Below are 20,134 nucleotides of genomic sequence, written 5' to 3'. Positions count from 1 at the left end.
GGAGGGTTTTGTGCCCCTCAGCATCTTTTAGGTGCTTTGCAATGGTGCACCAAACCCCTCTGGTGAACCTGCTGATGCTCACTGACCCTAAGGAAGCTTGCAGGCTCCCCACCCGGGCATTCCAGCATTGCAATATTGGCTGTGGGGCCTTTTTTTCAGCCTTTTTCCACCTCTAAAGGTTTGTTCAGGTGATCTTCCACAACCACATTTAAAAAAAAAAAAAAAAAACTGTGGAGAGTTTCCCCCAAAATTCAGTGCCACAGAAAAGGCTGCAGGTGGGACCCTCCATCCCCAGACCATTGCTGGGTTCTTCCCCAAACCCCACCCCGTGCCCTCCCCAGGCTGGTGGCAGCAGGCAAGACACGGCTGCGCTGAAGCACAAGAGCACTTCTCCAAACTGTCTGCAGGCGCTGAGCTGCTAGGGTTAAGGCGTTAAGACTGAGTGCATAGGAAGCAGGACAACCCTCCAGGTGCCAGCAATGCAGTCTCGAAATCAGCCCGAGTCCTTTTCCATCACGACATTCCCCAAATCTTCCTCTGAGGTGCTCGCTGTCAGCAGGGTGAGGAAGAGGAGCCTCTGGCTTTGGGTTGGCCACGGGGATGTTTGATGTTCTGGTTTAACCCAGCTGCTAGAAGACAAGTCCATGAAAGGAGCCAGACCCACCTCCACCCGCCGCAGGGCTGCATCCCCCCGAGGAGCTGTCATCGTCCTTGTCCCTGTCAAAGTCCCTCCACCACAGCGGGGATTTCGGCAAGGCGGAAATGTAGGCAGCTCGGTTCCTCGCCTCTTTTTCCTGCTCCTGGGGGAAGGAGGAGAAATAACACAAAGATATTGCAATTTTCTGCAGCTAAACGGCTCCCACCTTCCCTGAGGAGTTAGTTGGCAGCCTGTTTCCATGCTCCTGGGAGCCTCCTCCAAATTAATCTGGGGTTACCAGGCCTCATCTCTAGAACTTGGCAGGGGAGATGCATCAAAGCGTCGTGTCCCTCCAGCCATATGGCTGAGCAGAAAAGAGCCCTTCAACAGGAACCTCGTGAGGGGAGAGGGCCCTCAAATTTCCCTGGGACTCCCAAATTTCACCTCAGATTCCTACAGGACACTGCTGTTCGCAAAGCTCTGAACTCTGCTGATGAATAAAATCTGCTCCGGGGATAAATCTGGTGCAGATTTATCCTTAGGACTTGACCCTGCTGCTGCCCAGAGGGTGGAAATTTGCCCCATGAGCTGCCACGGGATCAGACCCTGCAGTAAGCGGCAAGGGGGGTTACCTGCAGGTAGAGGATGTTGTCTTTGGAGATGGCTTCCATCAAGTCCTTATTGAGGGAGGGTTCACCATGCAGGTGGCCGGCCTCCGCCACAGCCTCGTGCAGCGGGCAGCTCTGCCTGCCCGGCCGCTGCCTGTAGAAGAGCACGTAGGCAGTGTCCTTGGGGAAGAAAGAGGTCACGTTGCTGACTGATTCGAAGGAGGAGAAGGAAACCCTGGTGTCGTTGAAGAGGTACCACTGGATTTCAAAGTCCAACTGCTTGTCGGAAGCTGGTTTCGGTGCCCCGTCCCGCGGCTGCCCGTGGGGAACGGTGTCAGTGCACTCTCTGGAGTAGCAGTAGTAGTGTCCGCTCTCGGAGGAGATGCCCGAATGCACCACCACGCTGCAGAGGTCATACACGACGGACACAAAACTGCTGCCCAGGCCAGCTCTGCCCTTTCTGTGTTGCCAAACATCCTCAGTTTCCTCCGAGGAGACAAGGACAGGTAGCTTGAGCACCACAGGGATGGAGACATTGTCCAGGATCTTCTTCCTCTTCATGGTCCGCGGGTCAAAGGAGAACCGCAGCAGTGTGAGGATGAGGTAGTGCGGCCCCTCCGTCAGCTCCGCCACCTTCTCGGCGTCCTGCAGGGAAGCACATTTCTCACAGTGGTATTTATTCTCTGCTGTCAGTCTCTCCGGGGACAGGAAATAGTTGATTAAATCCGGGACTGATCGGGAGTCCTTGGGAGCGGACGCCTGCTCCCCGAAAGCCAGTATTGGGTCTTTGGTTGATTCTGCTCCAACAGCATCGCTGCTTAAGGGATTTGATGGTTCTCCAGCCTCCTGAAAACCCAACGTTTCCACCGGCAACGGCTGAACTGGGAGGTCTCCGGACACAGGGGGCTTTCTTCGGACCCAAGGAGACCCCATTACCTGGTTTGGGTTTTCAGGAGGCTTGATAAACTGCGGGCCAATTTCTTCCACAGGTAGAACAGAGACACTCCCTGGCCTGTGTATGTGCCTGCCTGGCGGGGGGAAAGCCAACGATAGGTCTGTGAAGGCTTCTTCTCGGGAGGAGACATTCAGACACTTCAAGCAGCGGATCTTTGTCATCATTTTACCCCCAAACATCTTCTCAATCAATGTCTTGTTTAAGTAATGATGCTCCACGGCCTGAGACATCAAGCTGGACTCCTTGAGTTTCTGGTAGATCCTCTTCCCAGTTTTTTCTTCTTCGTGTAATCTTTGGCAGGGGAAAAAAAGTCTGCATTATACACCAAGAACTAGTTTCTAAAGTATGGTTTCTGTTCTTCAGTTGTAGGGTTAATCTGGGTTAGCCTGCCTGTGCACAGGGGTCTGCTGCAGGAGGAAGGTGGGGATGGGCAATGGGCCATTGACCCCACTCCTAGGGGCATCACCAGGACACCAGGATTTGGGATTTCTAGGTGAGAGAAAGGCAAAATCTACATTTTAAATAGTAGGCCTGTCAGGCAAACAGCTTTCCTCTGAGCATAGTACAATTCCAGGAATGTTCAAGCTGAACTCATTGCTGACCTCACCGCCAGGATGGCACAAGCAAGACACTCCAGACTGGTCTCACCATCCTTCACCCCAAGCCTTTACTCTTTGAGTTCCTCCAGCTCTCAGCCACTCGCCCTGCATCCCCGTGGGTCAGCATTAAATATCACGCTGGGTCTATGGGAGCCTGTTGTCGCTGTGCTCTTAAATCAGGGTGCTTGCCACGTACCGATCCAGCAGGTACTTGAGATACTCCGAGCAGTCCTGCTGAGCACCGGGGGTAAACCAGGGTGGCCAGGAGGCAGAGAGGAAGCTCTCAGGTGAGATGGCAGGTCGCTGGCACCAAGAGGGAAAAACACGTTTAAGCCATGGGGTCTGGAGTCCCACTTCACAAAGGGGAAGACTTGCAAGGTTTGCTGCAAGCCAGGACTGGAAGGATTAATTTCAGCCCCACTGAATCTCTTTTTGCTCCACTTTTATGAGAAGAGGAGCTTCTATATGTTCACTTTTACCAGTATATATTTTATATGTATTTCTATGAAATATCCATGTATTTACTTCTTCATTCAATTTTAAAATGGTTTGTTTTCCTGACCCAGAGACTTCTACTTAATTCAGCCTGAATTTAATTTGATGATCAACTTAATTTGATCACAATCTCTCTCACTGAATCCCTTCCTTAAAAAAAAAAATCCCCTAAACTTCCAGCCATCATTCTGATCACTGCAGGCAGGTAATCTGCATAATCACTGATAATGAAATTGCCACCACTAGGAAGCTGCTGCCTAATTAACATGGGGAAAGACTCATCACTGGCAAAGTGACTTTAAGTACTGCCCAAAAAAAGAAAAACAACTAGAATGATGATAGGAAATTACTAAGATACTATTATCTACAAGCTACCTAACGAGCAGTTATGTTACTGTATTTATACACCGCAGGCAACTTAATCTGCCCTGAAAAAAACAGACCCTTCTATGGCCAAATATTCAATTTAACAGGTTCTCTATACTTTTGCCCCAAAGTGATCTGTAATGGCATAATACCACAGTACAACGAGCCAACTCAAGGTTGGAAAATAGAGAGGCATAAATGAATGGGTTCACGGCAAGTGAAAATTCAAAACTGTTTCTTTTGAGGGATAGGAAGACGTTTTTTCAGGAGAGGTCCTAGATATGACCTATAACCTAGATATGACCTATCATCAATGTTGAATTTCAGATTTGTCAAGAAAGCATTCACAATTAATTTGATTATGGGTTATAACTTTTTAATTTCCCTCAAATACAGAAGATTCAAACCATCTGGAATCCACAGGTTTGTTGCTGTTGCTGGTATTGTGTATTTTTTTCTGACCAAACTGTTTTTAAGGAAATTTCTATTGATTGACTGCACTTTGCTGTGAAGCAAGGGGACAAGCAAACTGCTCCAGTCTTCTTTGCTGCACAGCAAGAAATAGAAGCTGCTGCTTTATACCAACAGGCTTTCAGCTGGCCACATATGTAAGCTATTACCAAATGGATTTCATTGTCAAAACTATTAGTGATTGCATCAGTCAAACCCAGGAAGGCCAGAGGCTGAAGAAAGGCAGCCTGGTGTGAACACAGCTCACTTTCATGGGTGATAGGAGCTCGAGACTCGCTTGCCTCCTCCACCCCCAAAATTAGCCTCTTTCACGTAAACAAAATTCGTCCCATTATAAAAATCCACCAAGATCCACAATTCCTTATCAGCACATTGGAGTCGGCAGGAAGCAACTTGGAGACGAGCCTTTCCGCAGCCGACAGTCCAAACAAATAACTAGAACATGAAATAATTACCTGACTGTGCTCCAAAAACGCAAAGAGCCACTGGAGCTTTGTCATCAGGGGCTGGGAGTTGCCCTCGGTTAAATTCAACACTGAATGCCGAAAGCTGCAAAAGAAAACCAGAGAGGCAAAACAAGATGGAAAATTAGTGTGGAAAGCATAACGCCTGTGTGATGAGCAGCCCCGGAGCAGTCTTGAATGGGAGCAAGGGAGCAAAAACTCACTCTGAAGCCATGAAAAGAGACTGTATGATGCTATTCATGTAGCAGGTGTTTCCCAAGTTAATTAAGCCAATCTTTCCTGTCTCTGATTTGGATGCCAGGCGTGGGTAGAAGCAGGCTAGCTCATTCTTCTGGGAGGTCCAAGCATTCTGTCCCAAGAGATGTTTAATCCGGTCTTCGTTTGGAATTGGAAGAGCCTTGGAAAGAGAGATGGGTGTCATGAATCCTTGTCTTTCTACATGAAGAATTACTAAATGGCAACTGCAAAACTCCTCTACTGGAGGTGTCCATGACACAACGCATTTCCCTGCTCTTCACATGAACATGCATCCGTGCAAGGAACAGTTTAGCTGCTAGTGTTAGTACTTTAGAGGCACTCAAGTCTAAACCTATAGCAAAAACCCACAGCCATGACAAGGATTTCTGCAGACCCCCCATAAGAGAAGTCTCTACTCCCAAAACGCAGCCAGCTTGCCCACATAGTGTTCAAACTCAGAATTTTAAGCTGTTTCTTCTGCCACAACTGGAGGTGCTGAGGTTTGGACATCCTTACCAGTAGGACAGTACCTCGGCGCTGCAGTGCAAACTGAGATTTCACATCCATATGCAATACAGAAAAAATGGCCAAGAAGTACATATCTTACTTTAATTGCTTCCAAGACTGGTTCGTAGAGATCTGGAAATCCTGAGAAGCGGAAGAACATGCAGTGGATGAGCTCGGCCAGCTGCTCCAGGGAGCTGGTGGCAGAGTTGGAGTCCTCCTTCTTCAGAGAGGCCACCAGCCTGGGGATGTGAGGGAGCAGCTGGAAAATAAAAGTTTGCCATGCAGTATTTTCCACTCTTAGTGCAGATCAGTACTTGCTAAAACACACACCCATGCTGGAAAGGAATGTTATATGTTAAGCAGGGATTCAAACCTATCAAATAGGTGAATTAACCTACAAGAGGTGTTATCTCATGTGCTATATTTTATTTCATACTGTGTAAACTAAATTGGAATCAGTACAGTCGGATGGGTAGAGACAGGCACGTAAAGAGTACGTTCGTTATTTTGCTTAATCTAGAAAATTTTACGAGCACACAGACCCAAGCACAGATGATACATTGCTCACGGGCACCCTCTGCCGACCCCACAGCTGCACAGAGCCTTGCTAACCGGTTCCCAGCCCTGCAGATGTACTAGTCAGGCAATGTTTTTCAGTCAGTTCTATTTTACGTGATTTTACCCCAGAACGATCCTGGTTTGGAATCCTCAGTTCATCCTTTACCTGGTCGTCCCTTCCTCCCTCTTCTTCCTGTCTTTCTTTCTTTCTCCTCAAAACGTTGGCAATTTTAACCGCTTCCTTTCAACTGGAAAGCTTTGGTGGGGGAAACTAATGAATCCCAGAAGCATTTTATGCATCGATACTTCGCCAAGCTGTGATCAGAACAATTCTCAAAACTCTTCCAAAGTGCCAGGGCAAACAGAAAGAGATAAGAAGTATGACAGGCTTATGCCTTGTTGTTTTGTTGGGTTTGGTTTTTTTTCTTGTTGTTTTTTAAACAGGGGAGGAAATTTGTGCTTGCTGAGCTGCAGATGGAAACTTCAGGCCAAGAGCAACTGATGGCTTTTGGAGTCTTTCAAATTTTGGACGCCTAATCGAAGACAACCCGTTGGAACGTCTATTTTTAGAAACTGAGGAGTTTCTCAAGAAATCAGGCTCATTTTAAAGCGGCTGCAGCTGAGGAACAAGAAAACATCAGTTGAAAATGTTGGCTGGCTTTGCTTTTTTCCAACCTTATCTGTTTATTCTGTGAACTTTAGGTGAAAAGCCAAAAGTAAGGGCTTTAATGCAAAAGTATAAAATCAAGCATTAATAGCAGTAATTTTCCATTAGCTCTTTTATCAGTTCAATCACTGCAAGCATGCCTTTGCTCTCAGACCTACTTTTTAACCACAGCATTCTGGGGGCAACGCTGGTGGGAAGCACAGCTCTTTGTCAACAGTAAAAAAAGTACCACCCTGGAAATGAAAAGAGGGTGCTAAAAGTGGTTGTTGGGGTTTCTTTTGTCTTTTTTCTTTTAAATGAGGCGAATTCGTGACTGGAAGTGTTCTGACCCAGTCTTCAAGTCTTGCTGTGCCGATGTTGTGTGACACTTGGGAAGATGCCCCCATGGCCTCTAGAAATGATAAGGGGGGGGGGCACGTACTGGTGTCACTTTGAAGTCACATATGGGATGGGGCCCACAGAGTTCAAGGGCTAGTCAGACACTTTCTTAGGACACAGCAAGGTTGTTTGGGATTATATTTGCTGCTCCTTGGGCCTTCCAAGATGTTCTCAATGCAAAGTCTTCTAACGCATCGCAAAGTCAGAGTGACAACATCTGCGATACCTCAGCTGGAAGGATGGGATCAAATATGGGGCCCTATCTTCTAAACCTGCCCATGAAACCCCATCCTGGGTCAGCGTCGCCCTGCACACCTTCCTTCCCAGGCCACCCCTCTATGCCCCCTTTCCTTCTGCAATGCAATAGTGCAGTTTGGTGGTGACCCAGACCAAGCTGGGCAATACTGGGCAGGACTTTATTATATATATTACTGTATGACTTGTTCACCAGAGGGTGAGAAACCTCCAGCAGGGCCAGGCTGCAAGTTGACAAGGGCTGGGTTTACATCACAAGACAGAAGCTAGCAGACAAGGGGAATATTCAGCCTTTTGGGCTCCCTCCCAGCTGTGGCGAGGCACTCATCGGAGCGCTGGACGCATCCTTACCAAGTGAAAGGCTTCGTGGGAGTGCTGGAAGCTCAGCAGCATGTACTGCAGGACAGACAAAGCTCCCTCTCTCACGATGGGGTACAGCAACTTGGAGAAGACCTGGTGGGGAGAAAAAAAGCGAATGAGAAGGCAGGCTGGCATCACAACATGAGTGAGAAGGGCCCGGCAGGAAAGGGAGGCACTGGGCATCTACCACACCTCCAGAGTCATCTCCTGTCCAGAGCACCCTAAAAATGCCATCTGGGTTATCAACACTCTTTCAGGCCTGCGCAATGCCTGGCACACCAAGGTGCACAGCTCTGGGTGATTCTGATAGCCGTAACATACCTCCGGACCGCCTGATAGATGAGGCCACCCGAGCACAGAAGGATGCTAGATTTTCTAAGATGTCCCCCTTCTGCTTTATGGTTCTAGTTGGAACCTTATCACCTATCTTTCAGGCAAAGAGATAGAAAGCAAGGGCCTTTCAGAGTCTCTCAGCACTTTCAAAGGCTAAGCAACGATATTTATCTCACTCTACAGAAAATGGCAATGGTCTCTACCCCTTTCAGACCATGCTTCTGAGAATTTTCCAAGTATCACACAGCATTTTAATGGCGGTGTCCCTTTTCTATGCATTAACAGTGGGAAAAAAAATAAAAAATAAATGTTGGAGATACTCCCCTACCTTTCCACTGCTTTATGCACGTGGGGGATCACAGGGACAAATGCAGTTACTGACAATGTTCTGATACAGATAATTATGGTATTGGTAACTTCTGCGGTGACTTCCACTGGAGACACAGCCATGTATTATCTCCATCTTACAAAGGAGGACATAGCAGGACCACAGTATAGAAAATTTTGGAAAATGGCAGTGGAAGTAGGGCTGTATCTGTGCTGGTAAATCAAATAAGGCCATGATACAGGCTTTAAAACTGACCTACGACTATGTGGCCTGTTAACCTACTCACTGGTGTGATGGACCAGCACAGATCCAGGCACAGTTGAAGGACAGAATTTCACATTCCCAAGAACAAGTTGTAGAAGAACTTTGTGTTCTGGGAAGTTAAGTGTTTGGTTGGCTTTGAAGTCCTTGGTTTGTTATATTTCATAACCTTTAAGATATCAGTACCTCTGCAAACCAAGCCCTAAAGAACTTCAGGTTAGGGTCTCAGCTGCCACCACGCCCAAAATCTTTTGGCATGGTGCAGTCCCAAAGTTGGTTAAAGGACTCCCCAGTGTCCAGCTCCCTCTAGCAAGGAGCTAGGCACACAAAGCTAAAATGTGTATTTCTGGAGAACATCATTCCTAGCTACTCACCATCCCATACACAGTAATGCAACATCTACAGAACATGCAGTAGGCTCAATGGTCCTTCAAAACCCCTTGGGACAGCATATTTTCTATACATCTTAAGTCATATCTCATCTTTATTCAGTCGAAAGGCAAGATCTTCCAGATGCAAGGAAATGCTTTCCAAAATGCCCACTGACCTTTTCGATTTTGGAAAGAGTAACTTCAATCAAGATGCTGAACTTCTTCACCGCAGCCAAACCCTTCAGGAGAGCAATAATCCACTTGTCTATGTTCTTTCCCAGGGGCCAGGACACCCAGTCAATCATCCTGAAATGAAATCCAAACTCTTAAAGTAAACAACGGATATATTGTGAAAGCCCAACTCCACTCTGGGTTAAACCTCTTCCAAGTTCCTGTCCATTCAATGGGTTGGCCAAGTAAGAGAGAGGTTCCACATAAGACATTTAGAATCACGTAATAGTTTGGGCTGGAAGGGATCTTACAGACCATCCAGTTCCAACCCACAGGGGGTTCATCAGGACATCCATCCCATTATTCACAGCACAACAGAGCTTGAAGTTGAATTACAGCAATGGCATCAGCATCCTGTGGCTCGTCAGAGGATCTGACCCAAGTCCATGGAAGAAAGGGAGGATTTCTACCATTAACTTAAATCAATTCGAGTTCAAGTTTCTAACACCAGTCTGGCGCCCTATAGACTGCTTTGTGGATTCTCAGATATTTCCTTCAGAGGAGGCCCTAGAAGGACAGCCTCTGTTTTTCAAGTGCTGGATATCTGCGTGAGGTCTTCATTGAGGTCTTCACATTGCTGCTGTTAGAAAACTAATGATACTTGTATGATCTTGGCATTGCTACTGGTAAGGAAAAATACCCAGATCTGGATCTTCATCTTCTCTGAATAGTAAACTTTTATTTTCCAAATCACATTAACAAAAGAAAATACTGCTAACCTTAATAGAAGCCAGGCATTCCTGAAGGTCACAGCTAACAAATTTCTTCTATAGCCACTCAGCCAAAAAGCTGCCATGTTTCTGCAGCTAACACTTCACAGGAGAGTCACTCGTAAAAAAATAACCTCAGACTGAGTGATGACAGGTTGTTTAAATAATTACTTAAATTAAGCCTTTCTAAAAAAAAAAAAAAAAAACATGTTTAAATTAAATGTTAAACAGAACTGCAAGGTAGCCAAGGCTTAGGATCTCCAAAGGTCAAACTTTGCTAATCATTTCAGAACCTTTGATTTGAAGATATCCCAGATCTTCCCAATCTCCCACCTCAGTCCAGCTTTCTTACTCAATCAGCCCCTTTTGTTTATAACCCTACGTCTTGTGCAAGATATATAAAAGCAACCGTGGATAAATAACCACATAAGGCAAAGAGCAAGTCCACAAGGAACCGGGAGGGAAAAAAAAAAAAAAAAAAAGAACAGCTTGAAGAGCAGAATATGTTGGGATGTTGAGAAATAACAAAAATCAAGCCAAGTTGGATAATACAACAAATACCAGAAAAGCTTCTGCAGACATTTGCATCAGAGTAGAATACGGAAAGACACGCAATCGCTGTATACGGAGGATGTGATGGTGATTAAAGATATGATACAGCCTCCAGATTTGACTTCCAAACTAAACACATCCTCTGCCTCTGTTTTGACCGGGAGGAAGGAATTGATCAGGGTGACAAAGAGGAGGCAGATAAAAGATATGAGAATGGAAACAGGAGTAATGACAGCTGATACGAAAGAGTAACGAAGAGCTCATACAGTCCAAGGGGAGGCAGTGATGTTCATCAAGTAAAATTGAACTCTGGTGTGTTTTAATTAGCCTATTAACAATGGCATGGTGCTTTCTGTGGGAAGAATAGGAGGAGAGTTCCTATAATGAAGACAGGAAACAAGAGGGTGACTAAAAAGAAGGGGTAGCAAGCCACGGTGGTTTATCATAGATGACAAAGTAAGATTTGTCAGGATAGCTGATTTTCTAGTCAAAGGACACAAGTAGATCATATCTGGCTGGGTATCTGAGCGGATACAGGACCTAATGGTGTTGGCACAAACATCCTGAACACAGCTGTGAAACTTGTGATGATGCAAAGCTGGGAGGCATCATCAAAACAAAAGGATTGAGGTATCATGAGGTTGATGACTAGAGATGCAGAACCAGGATGAAATGCCTCCATTCAAAACACACGCAAGGCATGTGGGGAGCAAATAACAAGAAATGGCTACTTTGTGATGAGAATTGATCTGCCTGAAGAAGACCAGCAGGGCATCAGATGACTGTGAGTTCCCAGTGTAACAGTAGCCATGGAAAAGGCCAGCACAGTGCTGCAGTGCAGAAGAAAATGACATTTTCCAAAGCAAAACCATCACCTCCTAAGCCATTATTTAAGGCCACAATGCACCTCATCGGGAACACAGTGCACAAACCTCTCCATCCGTGTCCGAGACCGATGAACTGAAGTGGAAGCAGGTGCTGAAAAAGCCTGTTAAGATGGTCAGGAAAATGAAGAACCTCTCCTGCAAGAAAAGCTTGAAATAAGCTGGATTTTTCAGTATACCCCCTGAAAAGCAGAGGGGATGGAGCTGCTGTCTGTACATACATCGACGGAATAAACACCAGGGAGGGAAAAGAGATATTGCAGCTATTTATGCTGGCATAAAATCAAAAGAACTGTAAGAAAGCAGGAAATAAATATCGGCTGGCCATTAGAAGAGAGTTCTGAACCATTAAAGAAATCAAATGGTGGGGCAGCTATGAAAGAAAGCAGTGGGAGCAAAAGCCCTTCCTGCTTTGAAGGCTGTGGCTGGATGTTTATGAAAGGGATCTGTAGCATCAATGCCTATAAAGCAGGGAGATGGATTCAGGGATCCAAAGGCCTCCCTTTACCTATCTTCTTTTACACTGGCATAAAACAACCTTGTCTGCTATACGCTATTTTTTACCAACATTAATAGCCAAGTTATAACCCTGCCCCACCTGCTGCCTGTATTGCTGCAGTAGGAACAAATTCCATCTTAAATTCACACTGCAGTTTCCACATTGCAAGATGGACAAACGTTTTGCAAGCCAGGCCCCTGATTTGCCAAAGGAGCCATTGATGTGGCATGCCCAGCTTTGAAAAGCTCGAATCCTGATTTCCAGAGATAGCAAGTGCTTGCATCTCTGTGGGACAGTAGGTGCTCTCTCTGCAGCCAGAGCTGGGCTCTTTGAAACAGATATACCCTAAGAAAAAAATAAAAAAATAAAAAGAAAAGTAAAAATCGGTACTTCTGAAGTTGTGGATTCACATCTGTAGAGTTTATCTGAAAAGAGACAAACTGAAAGAGATTGTGGTGTACGCTTACACCAGCAGGTGCCAGGCTTGCTGTTTTTACCACTCTTTGCTCTTTAAATGCTTGATCAAAAGCTCTGCCCCACATCCAGTTTGTTCCCCTGCCATGCGCTCCCAAACCCAAGCTTTAGAAGAAGACTTTGCCATGGATCCTAAGCTGAAAGACCCTTTTGACTTTTCCTTTTTTTCTTTGATTTTCTAAGCATGCAGCACGCTCATCAAAAGGCCAACAGTCACCCAGTTTTCTGGGACATCCGTCTGCTTGTAAACACACCGCCAAAACTTCTGCATTTCTCCTAAGTGAGCTTAATTACAATTTGCAGGCCCTGCTTAATGTTTGGCTCAGTCTGAGTAATCATTTACTCACCCTTCTGCGTGACAAAGAATTTGTTAAGGAATGATGCAATCGCTTTTGCAACTCCTATATTTAGACACTGGCATTCGTGGAGGATTTATCGCCTGGAGCTCACAGCAGCATCTGGGAATAGGATCCCAGAAGGAGAAAAAGATGGAGAAGAGGGTTAAGGACTGAGCTGATAACTTGTTGTTGTTGTCTTGGGTTTTTCTAGCCCCTGAGAAAAGCATGACCCCCGCCCCCAGCAAGTCAAAGTGAAGGGATCTCTTTCTTCAGGCATAAAGTTCCCATCAGGAATAATGTGGGTTTCTCTCGTGTAACTTACCTGGGGGAAGGGGGAGAAATCCTTTAAGAGAGAAAGGGAAAAAAAGAGATTTTTCCAGTGAGATCAAGTCACTCCAGCTCCCTTGGGTTAAATGTGTGTGCTCCTGCATGTGAACATCACCCACTTAAATGGAGACCTCTGAGGAAGGCATGGATTAGAGATGTTCCTAGGCAAGGCAGGAGGAAGGTACAGGGGCACAGAGGAGCTGTAGGACTTGGACACGGCTGTGCAAGGAAGATCTGGCGATGCCAGGGAGGATCCTGGCTCTGCAAGGACCAAGTCCAGCTCATCAGGCAGTATTTCACCCACTACTGCTTCATCATGCCTTGATGTCTCCAAGAGCTCTGCCTGCACTGACGTCAGGGATAAACATGGCACAGCACCAAGATCCAGACCAGCAGCACTGCAGCCGTCTGGTGAAGGTCGAGGTGGGCTTGTTGAAACAGTTGGACATTAAAAAATACCTGCGAGGTTTTTAGCTGTGGCTGGTGATTCAGGGTCCTTCTGAAGGGATACAGGGATCGACATGAAATTCTTTAAAGGAGATTTTGGGAAGAAATGGCCCTTTGCATCTTCTGGAAAAATATCAGTTCTTTTCAAGATACGTTATGCTGGATATCCCATAACACTTCTTACTTCTGAGAAAAAATAAACCAAATCAAACCAGACAAATACAATAATAATGATAGTAATAATCAGTCTTTATAATAATATAAGAATAAAAAACAGTCTTTGTTCTAGTTCTTTAGGCCCTCAAAGCTGGAAGAAAGGAGTCAGAAACTCCCACTTCACAAGACACCAGCCAAAATGGCCTTTGTTACAGCCCTGGGATAAAACCCCACAGAGGAAGCAAGTGCAGCTTTGGGGCAGTTTTTTCTCCAGACTAAGAACAACATTCACTAATGCATTCACTAATTCTCCTACCTGCCAATGGCCATCATCATTTGCACGTCGCTGATGCTGTCATCGTTGGTGAGGTTCCTTATGACCCCATCCATCAGCTCCAGAGGCACAAACTGGACCACGCTGGCCAAGGCGTTGGATGGCGCTTCCTGCTCCTCTGAAAGACACGGGCGAGCAGCAGCAGGGAAGATGTTAGTCCCCGGGGAAACCAGGCACGCGAGGTCAGTTCTCAGCTCTAAAAGGCAGATAAATCCTGCCTACATAAATGCAGCTGGCATAAACAGGCCATGAGGAGTCCACGTGTAGCTGTCCTAGGAGGATGATTCCACAAACCCCAAAATACTGAGGCTGGGTTGCATCAGATGGGCTGGTGCAGTCATACACAGCCCAAAGGGATTGCAGACACTAAAACATTATTGCCTGATCCCAAATTCCCTCTGGGTGCTCTCTTTATGTTAGTTACTGCAAATAATCACACTGGGATATGACTGCAGGCTTGCCTGCCTGGAGCACGTTCCAAAAGATGAGGTTTTCATATAGGGAATATTGAAATGTCCATCTCCTTATGGGCTCAGGAACAGCTGGGACAGGAGCTCACCTGCCTACAGAGAGTCCGACCTTTCATGACACTGGGATCTCCAAAAATCTTCTGAGCCCCTCTGCAACAATCTAAAGGCCCCAGAAGGTGGATCAATATCTTCTGTCCTACCTTAAGACATAAGCACCATCCAGAGAGACAGCAGGGCTTCCTACCGCTAGGCTGATGAGAAGTAAGTCCTTAGCTTTGCTCTTACTTTCTGTTAAGGAGCAGGCTGAGGGGTTTCATCGATTCATCGATTGAGAGTGACATTTCTAAGAGCTTTCAGGTCCTGCTCTGACCTGCTACAGATAAGATGCTTTCCATCAAGCCCAGCTGATGCTGAAAAGTACTGAACACACAAACCTGTGCTGCGTATATTTCAGCCCAGCTAACAACTCCTGTGCACAGACTCCACGTGGTTTCAGGAGTCGTTATTTTCTTAGCCTAAGGTCCTGGGTAACAGTAAGTTTATTATATTTCAGTTGTAGTTGCATTTCTGGAGTGGATGGGAACCAAGAAAACCATCAAGCGCTTTTGTTTCTCATCAAAGCCAATCCCTACATTCACACTTTTTTTTTTTTTATCATTACCTGTTGAAGAAATGATAGTGAACAGCTCCTTCAACGAGGGCAGGATGGCTGAGGTCTGAGTCCTCCAGATCCTCTGCAGTAGACCGCTCACCTTGTTCACATGCTCCAAAAACTCCATGATGTCCTCTTCCCCCTCGGAGACGCACTGGAACTGCCCGATGCACCGGATCAGCTGCTGACAAAACAAGACCTGATGCTTGCCCGTGGGAATGCACTGAGGATGCTGGGTTAAGAGTTTGCTGATCTTGGCGCACTGCTTGGGGCCGGGCCTCTCGCAGACTTTCCGGAGCACCTCAATCCTCAACAAGCTGAAAATGCTGCTTGCTGATGGGCTTTCCAAGACAAACTGCAGCCCTAACTGGATATAATCGAGGATGTAATGGCTTCTCTTCCCCAGAGGCCCGTAGCCTTCCTGGAGGAGACTCAGTAGGAAGCGGACATTGAAGAACTCCTCAAATTCCTCCGGGTGGTAGTGGCCATAGACCTCCAAAACCTCTTTCCCAATCTCTCTTTTATATTTGGTGTCCCCCACGAGATACAGCTTGGTACACAGCTCCAGCATAGACCAGCACTGCTCACTGTCCATGGGCTGCTTCGACGCCTCGATGACACGCCTCACGAGGCCTTGCTTCACGTTGTTGGGGTAGGAGGACATCACCACAGCTTCCAGTATCTTATCCATCCCTGCTCTCAGCTGCTGAAAGAAAGAACAGAGCATCAGGTTAGTTCAGGGAAGATTTATGGAGCTTTCAGGACCAGAAACAGAGCTTGGAAGCCATCTGGGACACTATAAAGATGATAATCCTTGTGAGTTTTACATGGTGATATTCTGAGGGATGCAGAAAAGCTTTTACTCTGGTGATGCTTCATTGAAACTGAAGTCCCCAAACTGGAATAAATACACAAAAACACAGATCTTCTTCAGACCAGTCACATCCTTGAGCATTTTTGTCTTGTAAATAACCAAATACAACCTTACACTTGACCCTAGGAAAGGATGAGCTCCCTCTCCTCGAGGGGTGCAGTAGTTCAGGTTGATGCCCCACATTTTCCCAGATTCACTTGGCTCTGAGCAGAGGGAGTGGTGCAGTGCTGGCTGCCCCCCAGGTCCTGCCGCATTTGTTTGCTGGACCAAATTGAGAGGGGAGAGAAACTGCAGAGTCAGGCAAAGCTTCCTATTCGTCACAGCCTGAATTCACCAGCCATAAAATATTAGAAAGTGCTGAAAAAGCCCCCAGGGGTTTCCCTGGAAGAGCTCAGACCATTTCCAGCCAGGTGCTGGATGCACTGCTGCACAAGAAACCCCATCAGACAGCAAGGATTTCTTAAAACCTATTACAGGGAGCCACAGCAGGTTCCCCCTGGTGCTACATGCTGCCCAAATACACAGTGGGAGATTGTCCATTGCTGCCTAGAGCCTGAAATAATCCAGCAAGAGGGAAAAAGAAGTTGTGTATCACCTTCATTACCTAAATGGGATCAGGACAGCGCCATCCATGCTCACGTGTGTATGACCATGTATCCCCATCGCCGGTGCTCTTAGAGGTTGAAAAAAACATGATGTACTCATATCCCTCTCCAGCAACAATGGTGTGATGGCTCTCTAGGCACCATCCTGGCCTTTCTGTCCCCTTTCTGTTCACTGTTCACAAGCTGACCTTGTGGTGGAGGGTCCATCAGCAGCAAAGGATTTCACAATACAGGGTTGGGCTTCAGGTACCACAACCAACCTACACCTCTCTAACCACCCTGGTGTCAGCAGGCCGGGGATAAACAACCCCACATTTCTGTTGTGTATCAGGGTACACCAAGGTGCTCCCTGAGCATGAACCACAAAAATGCCAGCCAGGCAGCCCTTAAAAAGGAGACATTTACCATGCACATTATAATATTAAAACTGTATTAAAGCTACATTCCAGATGCATTGTACTATATAAAAATAAACACTACAGTCTTCAAACTGCACTAAGACAGCATTCAAGTGGCAAAGTTTAGGAGTTAGGATGGCTAATTCAGCCCCAGCACAGCTCCAGATGCTTTCAGAGATATTATTTTAAGGATCTCGTATTAACTTTGCTTTTGTTTTTGTTTTTCCAGGGCCCTCCTGGAGAATGAATCAGGGTTTGCAGTGAAGGAGACTGTTGCCTGTAAGAGCACTGCCTCATTTGTTGCAGAAATTGGAAATGTGTCATAAACAACCCCGGGAACTGCAGGAGAGGGAGGGAGAGCTTCATCATTGGGCAGCCAAACACTGCCCTGGAGATTTGGTTCCTGGCTCTCCTCTAAAAAAGAAATTTAAAAAAAAAATGAGAGAATAAATATTCAGAGAATCAGGTATCTATCATAAGAAGTGGAAGGACTTTAACATTTCAGCATTTCATATTCCAGGCAATAATAACTCACAGTAAAGTTGGGAGGATTGGCTCATTCCTGCTTGTATAAGAGAACTGAGTTCCTGGAGCACATGAAGATGCTGGAGAAGGTCACAGTGTTAATTATTAATCTGAAGAGCTGCTTTGAGGTTCCATCTGTTGTGTAGCTCACATAAAACAGAAAGTACACAATATGAGCTTTGAGTGAAAAAGAAAAAATCCCATGAAGTGGTGAAACTGTTCTGCTCCCCTCGTGAACAACTGGCAGGAGAAACATGGGTAAAATCAAAGGATGAGGAGGGAGGTTTGTGGTCCAACCCTTGCACAAAGCTGAAATTAAACCAAGTTGCTCAGGGCTTTCTATGCCATCCAGGTCTTGAAAACATCGTAGGACAGAGATCACACAACCACCCTGAGCAACTTGCCCCAGTATTTAACTATCTCACAGTGGGAAGCTTTTCCTTATTTCCAGTTAGAACTTCTTGTTTTGATTTATGCCTTTTTTTTTCTCATTCTCCTGCCATGCACTGCTGTGAAGAGCCTGGCTCCATCTCCCAGATAACCTCCTGGTAGGCACTGGGCAGCTGCTATCAGCCAGGGCCCAGCCTTCACCAGGGGGTTGGTACAACCCAGGTGAGTCCATGTTGGATGAGTCCATCCAGAGATGAGTCCATACTAAGGGCAGAACTTTGCATTTGTCGTTGCTGAATTCCATGAGGTTCTTGTCAGCCCTGGCCTGCCCTGGTCCTCCTGTGTGACAGCCCTGCCATCAGGCAAACCTCCTTTGCGTGCCCAGACACAGCTTTCAAAAGGATGTGCCCAAAGATTTTCCCAAAGAGAGGCTGACAAGGCTAGTTTCCGAGATCATCCTTCTTGATTTTTGAAGATGTGCTAGAGAGGGAGGAATGTCTTCCTATCTCATCTTTGTCATGCAGATGCTCAGACCTAGGAAACTGTCCCGAAGACAATCTCCCTTCTGCCTGGCAGGTCAACGAGCAAGGATGGCATTTGGTAGCACACATTGCATTCATAAATACACGGCAGTGCCTTCTTCCCATACCTCCTCAAAATTATAAATAAATAAATAAATAAATAAATAAGAAGTTTAAAAAAAAATGGATGATGTAAAGGACTGCAGCTCTGGCTCCAGACTTAAATTCCACCTAAAGCCACAAAGAAAATGAAGTATTTAAACATCTGCAACAGGCTTTGTTTGCTGCAAGATGTGTCCCTGCAAGGACAGCTAGCCAACCATGCTTTAGAAAGCAGAGAGCGAAATGGACTATAAGCAAAGAGCATCATCGACCAGCTTAGTTTCACTCTCCCAACTGAGTAAACTGCAAACAAAAATAACAAAACAAACCAAAAAAAGAGCCCAGGATGAAAAGTCACCTTGGGCTTTACTTGGGTCTAATCTTCATATTCCGTAATGCTCAGAGGTGTCCTTTTAATATATTTCTCTCCTGACTGTGGTGGTTTTTTTTCTTTAATTAGGACTCATTTCACTTGAAGTCTATCCAATTACTTCTAAGTCAATTCATTCCCCTATCTCTGCCAGCTGCAGATTTCCAGTAAAGGCTCCTCAGTACGTTTTGCAGAATGCGGTATTAGTTCCTGCACCCACACCATAAAAAGCTGCGAAAACATAGATCTAAGATTTACCTTACCTTCAGGAAATCTAGGTAATAAATTCAGCACATTTCCTACAGTGGCATCCAGATTGTTTCATGCTATATAGCTTGATAAATACCACTAAAAGAGGGGAAAAATCCCACCGCCCAAATGTAGGCTGATAAATAATGTGACTTCCTTCTTACTTAAAAAGAAGACAAAATCACGATCTACTTCCCTAAATGCTCTGGAGGTCTGGAAGTACAGAAACAAGAGTCACCTTTTATTGTCCTTAACTCCTGCTCAAGTGGTTTCTTTTATGTCAGCCTAGACATTACTGTTACTCTTGCTTCATCCTCCAGGCAGCCAGGCAATTAGGGCTCAATCCTGCAGGATGCTGAGCTGCTGCAGGATGGAGGAGAGTGCACACAGCACCTTCCTGGAGCACAACATACTGCACGACAGTATTCTCCAAAATTTCTATAAAATTTGCTGTGACTTATTAGACAACTTGTCCAAAGAAGCAGCCCCTTTTGTCACACACCTCTCTAGGTCTGTTTTCCAGGAACATCAAAGGAATTTGCAGTCCTAATGATTTTCTTTTTTAGGGAACAAGTATCTCCTTAATTCATAAGCAATAGGGATATTTTTGGTCCTAAGTACCTGTCCATCCATCCAGCTGAGGAGGGCAAACAGCCTGCAGCACATCAGTACCACATCCAATAGATGCAGCCTCACCAGCAAGTATTGAGCAAGCACAAGCAGTCATTCTTATCACTTCCCTATGACTTTATTTTTCTAAAAGGCTAAAAAAAACTTCATAAATAACCATAAAGAAATTGCAATTGACCTACAGAGTTGTAAATCATCAAATAAAGGCCGTCACCACTGCTGCCACAACCCCTACTCCTTTCTCCCTGTGATCTATTACAGTTTACACAATCAGCTATATTCTTAATTTAGCTGGGATCTAGCTGTTTTGGCTAAATCACCTGAATTAATTGAAGTGATGTGATTCCAGCTCTGTGATCTCTCATGCATGCCTTGAGCACTCACAATGACTTAACGCTGCGGTTTCTTCCTCAAGTCCTCTCAGTGACACAATTGCTGCTTCCCTCTTTATTTCTTTCCTAATTATTTGATATCCTGCTGTTCATTAATATCTAAAGCCTCAGACTGCCTTATTTATTATTTGCACTGTAATAATGTCTGGAAGCT

General features: G+C 45.7%; 1 protein-coding gene across 2 annotated transcripts in view; it reads right to left on the bottom strand.

Annotated features, from left to right (window-relative positions):
* Positions 1–220: 220 nt before the first annotated feature.
* USP35 (ubiquitin specific peptidase 35) overlaps positions 221–20,134 on the bottom strand; it is a 23,384-nt gene continuing 3,470 nt past the window's right edge. The window contains exons 2-11 of one of the 2 annotated variants that reach the window (XM_035330074.1): positions 14,934–15,630; positions 13,785–13,920; positions 9,027–9,156; positions 7,549–7,650; positions 5,440–5,598; positions 4,799–4,992; positions 4,587–4,680; positions 2,996–3,102; positions 1,270–2,491; positions 221–800 (exon numbers count right to left, since the gene is read on the bottom strand). In XM_035330074.1, coding sequence (XP_035185965.1) covers positions 630–800; positions 1,270–2,491; positions 2,996–3,102; positions 4,587–4,680; positions 4,799–4,992; positions 5,440–5,598; positions 7,549–7,650; positions 9,027–9,156; positions 13,785–13,920; positions 14,934–15,615 — 2,997 coding nt within the window. In that variant the 5' untranslated portion in view covers positions 15,616–15,630 and the 3' untranslated portion in view covers positions 221–629. The remainder of the gene's footprint in view (positions 801–1,269; positions 2,492–2,995; positions 3,103–4,586; positions 4,681–4,798; positions 4,993–5,439; positions 5,599–7,548; positions 7,651–9,026; positions 9,157–13,784; positions 13,921–14,933; positions 15,631–20,134) is intronic. The other variant, XM_035330084.1, reaches the window with a different exon arrangement.

This window comes from Oxyura jamaicensis, chromosome 1 (assembly GCF_011077185.1).
Source record: "Oxyura jamaicensis isolate SHBP4307 breed ruddy duck chromosome 1, BPBGC_Ojam_1.0, whole genome shotgun sequence".
Classification (NCBI taxonomy): Eukaryota; Metazoa; Chordata; class Aves; order Anseriformes; family Anatidae; genus Oxyura; species Oxyura jamaicensis.
Note: the sequence above shows the minus strand (reverse complement) of the source record. Positions and strands in the feature narration are given on the sequence as shown.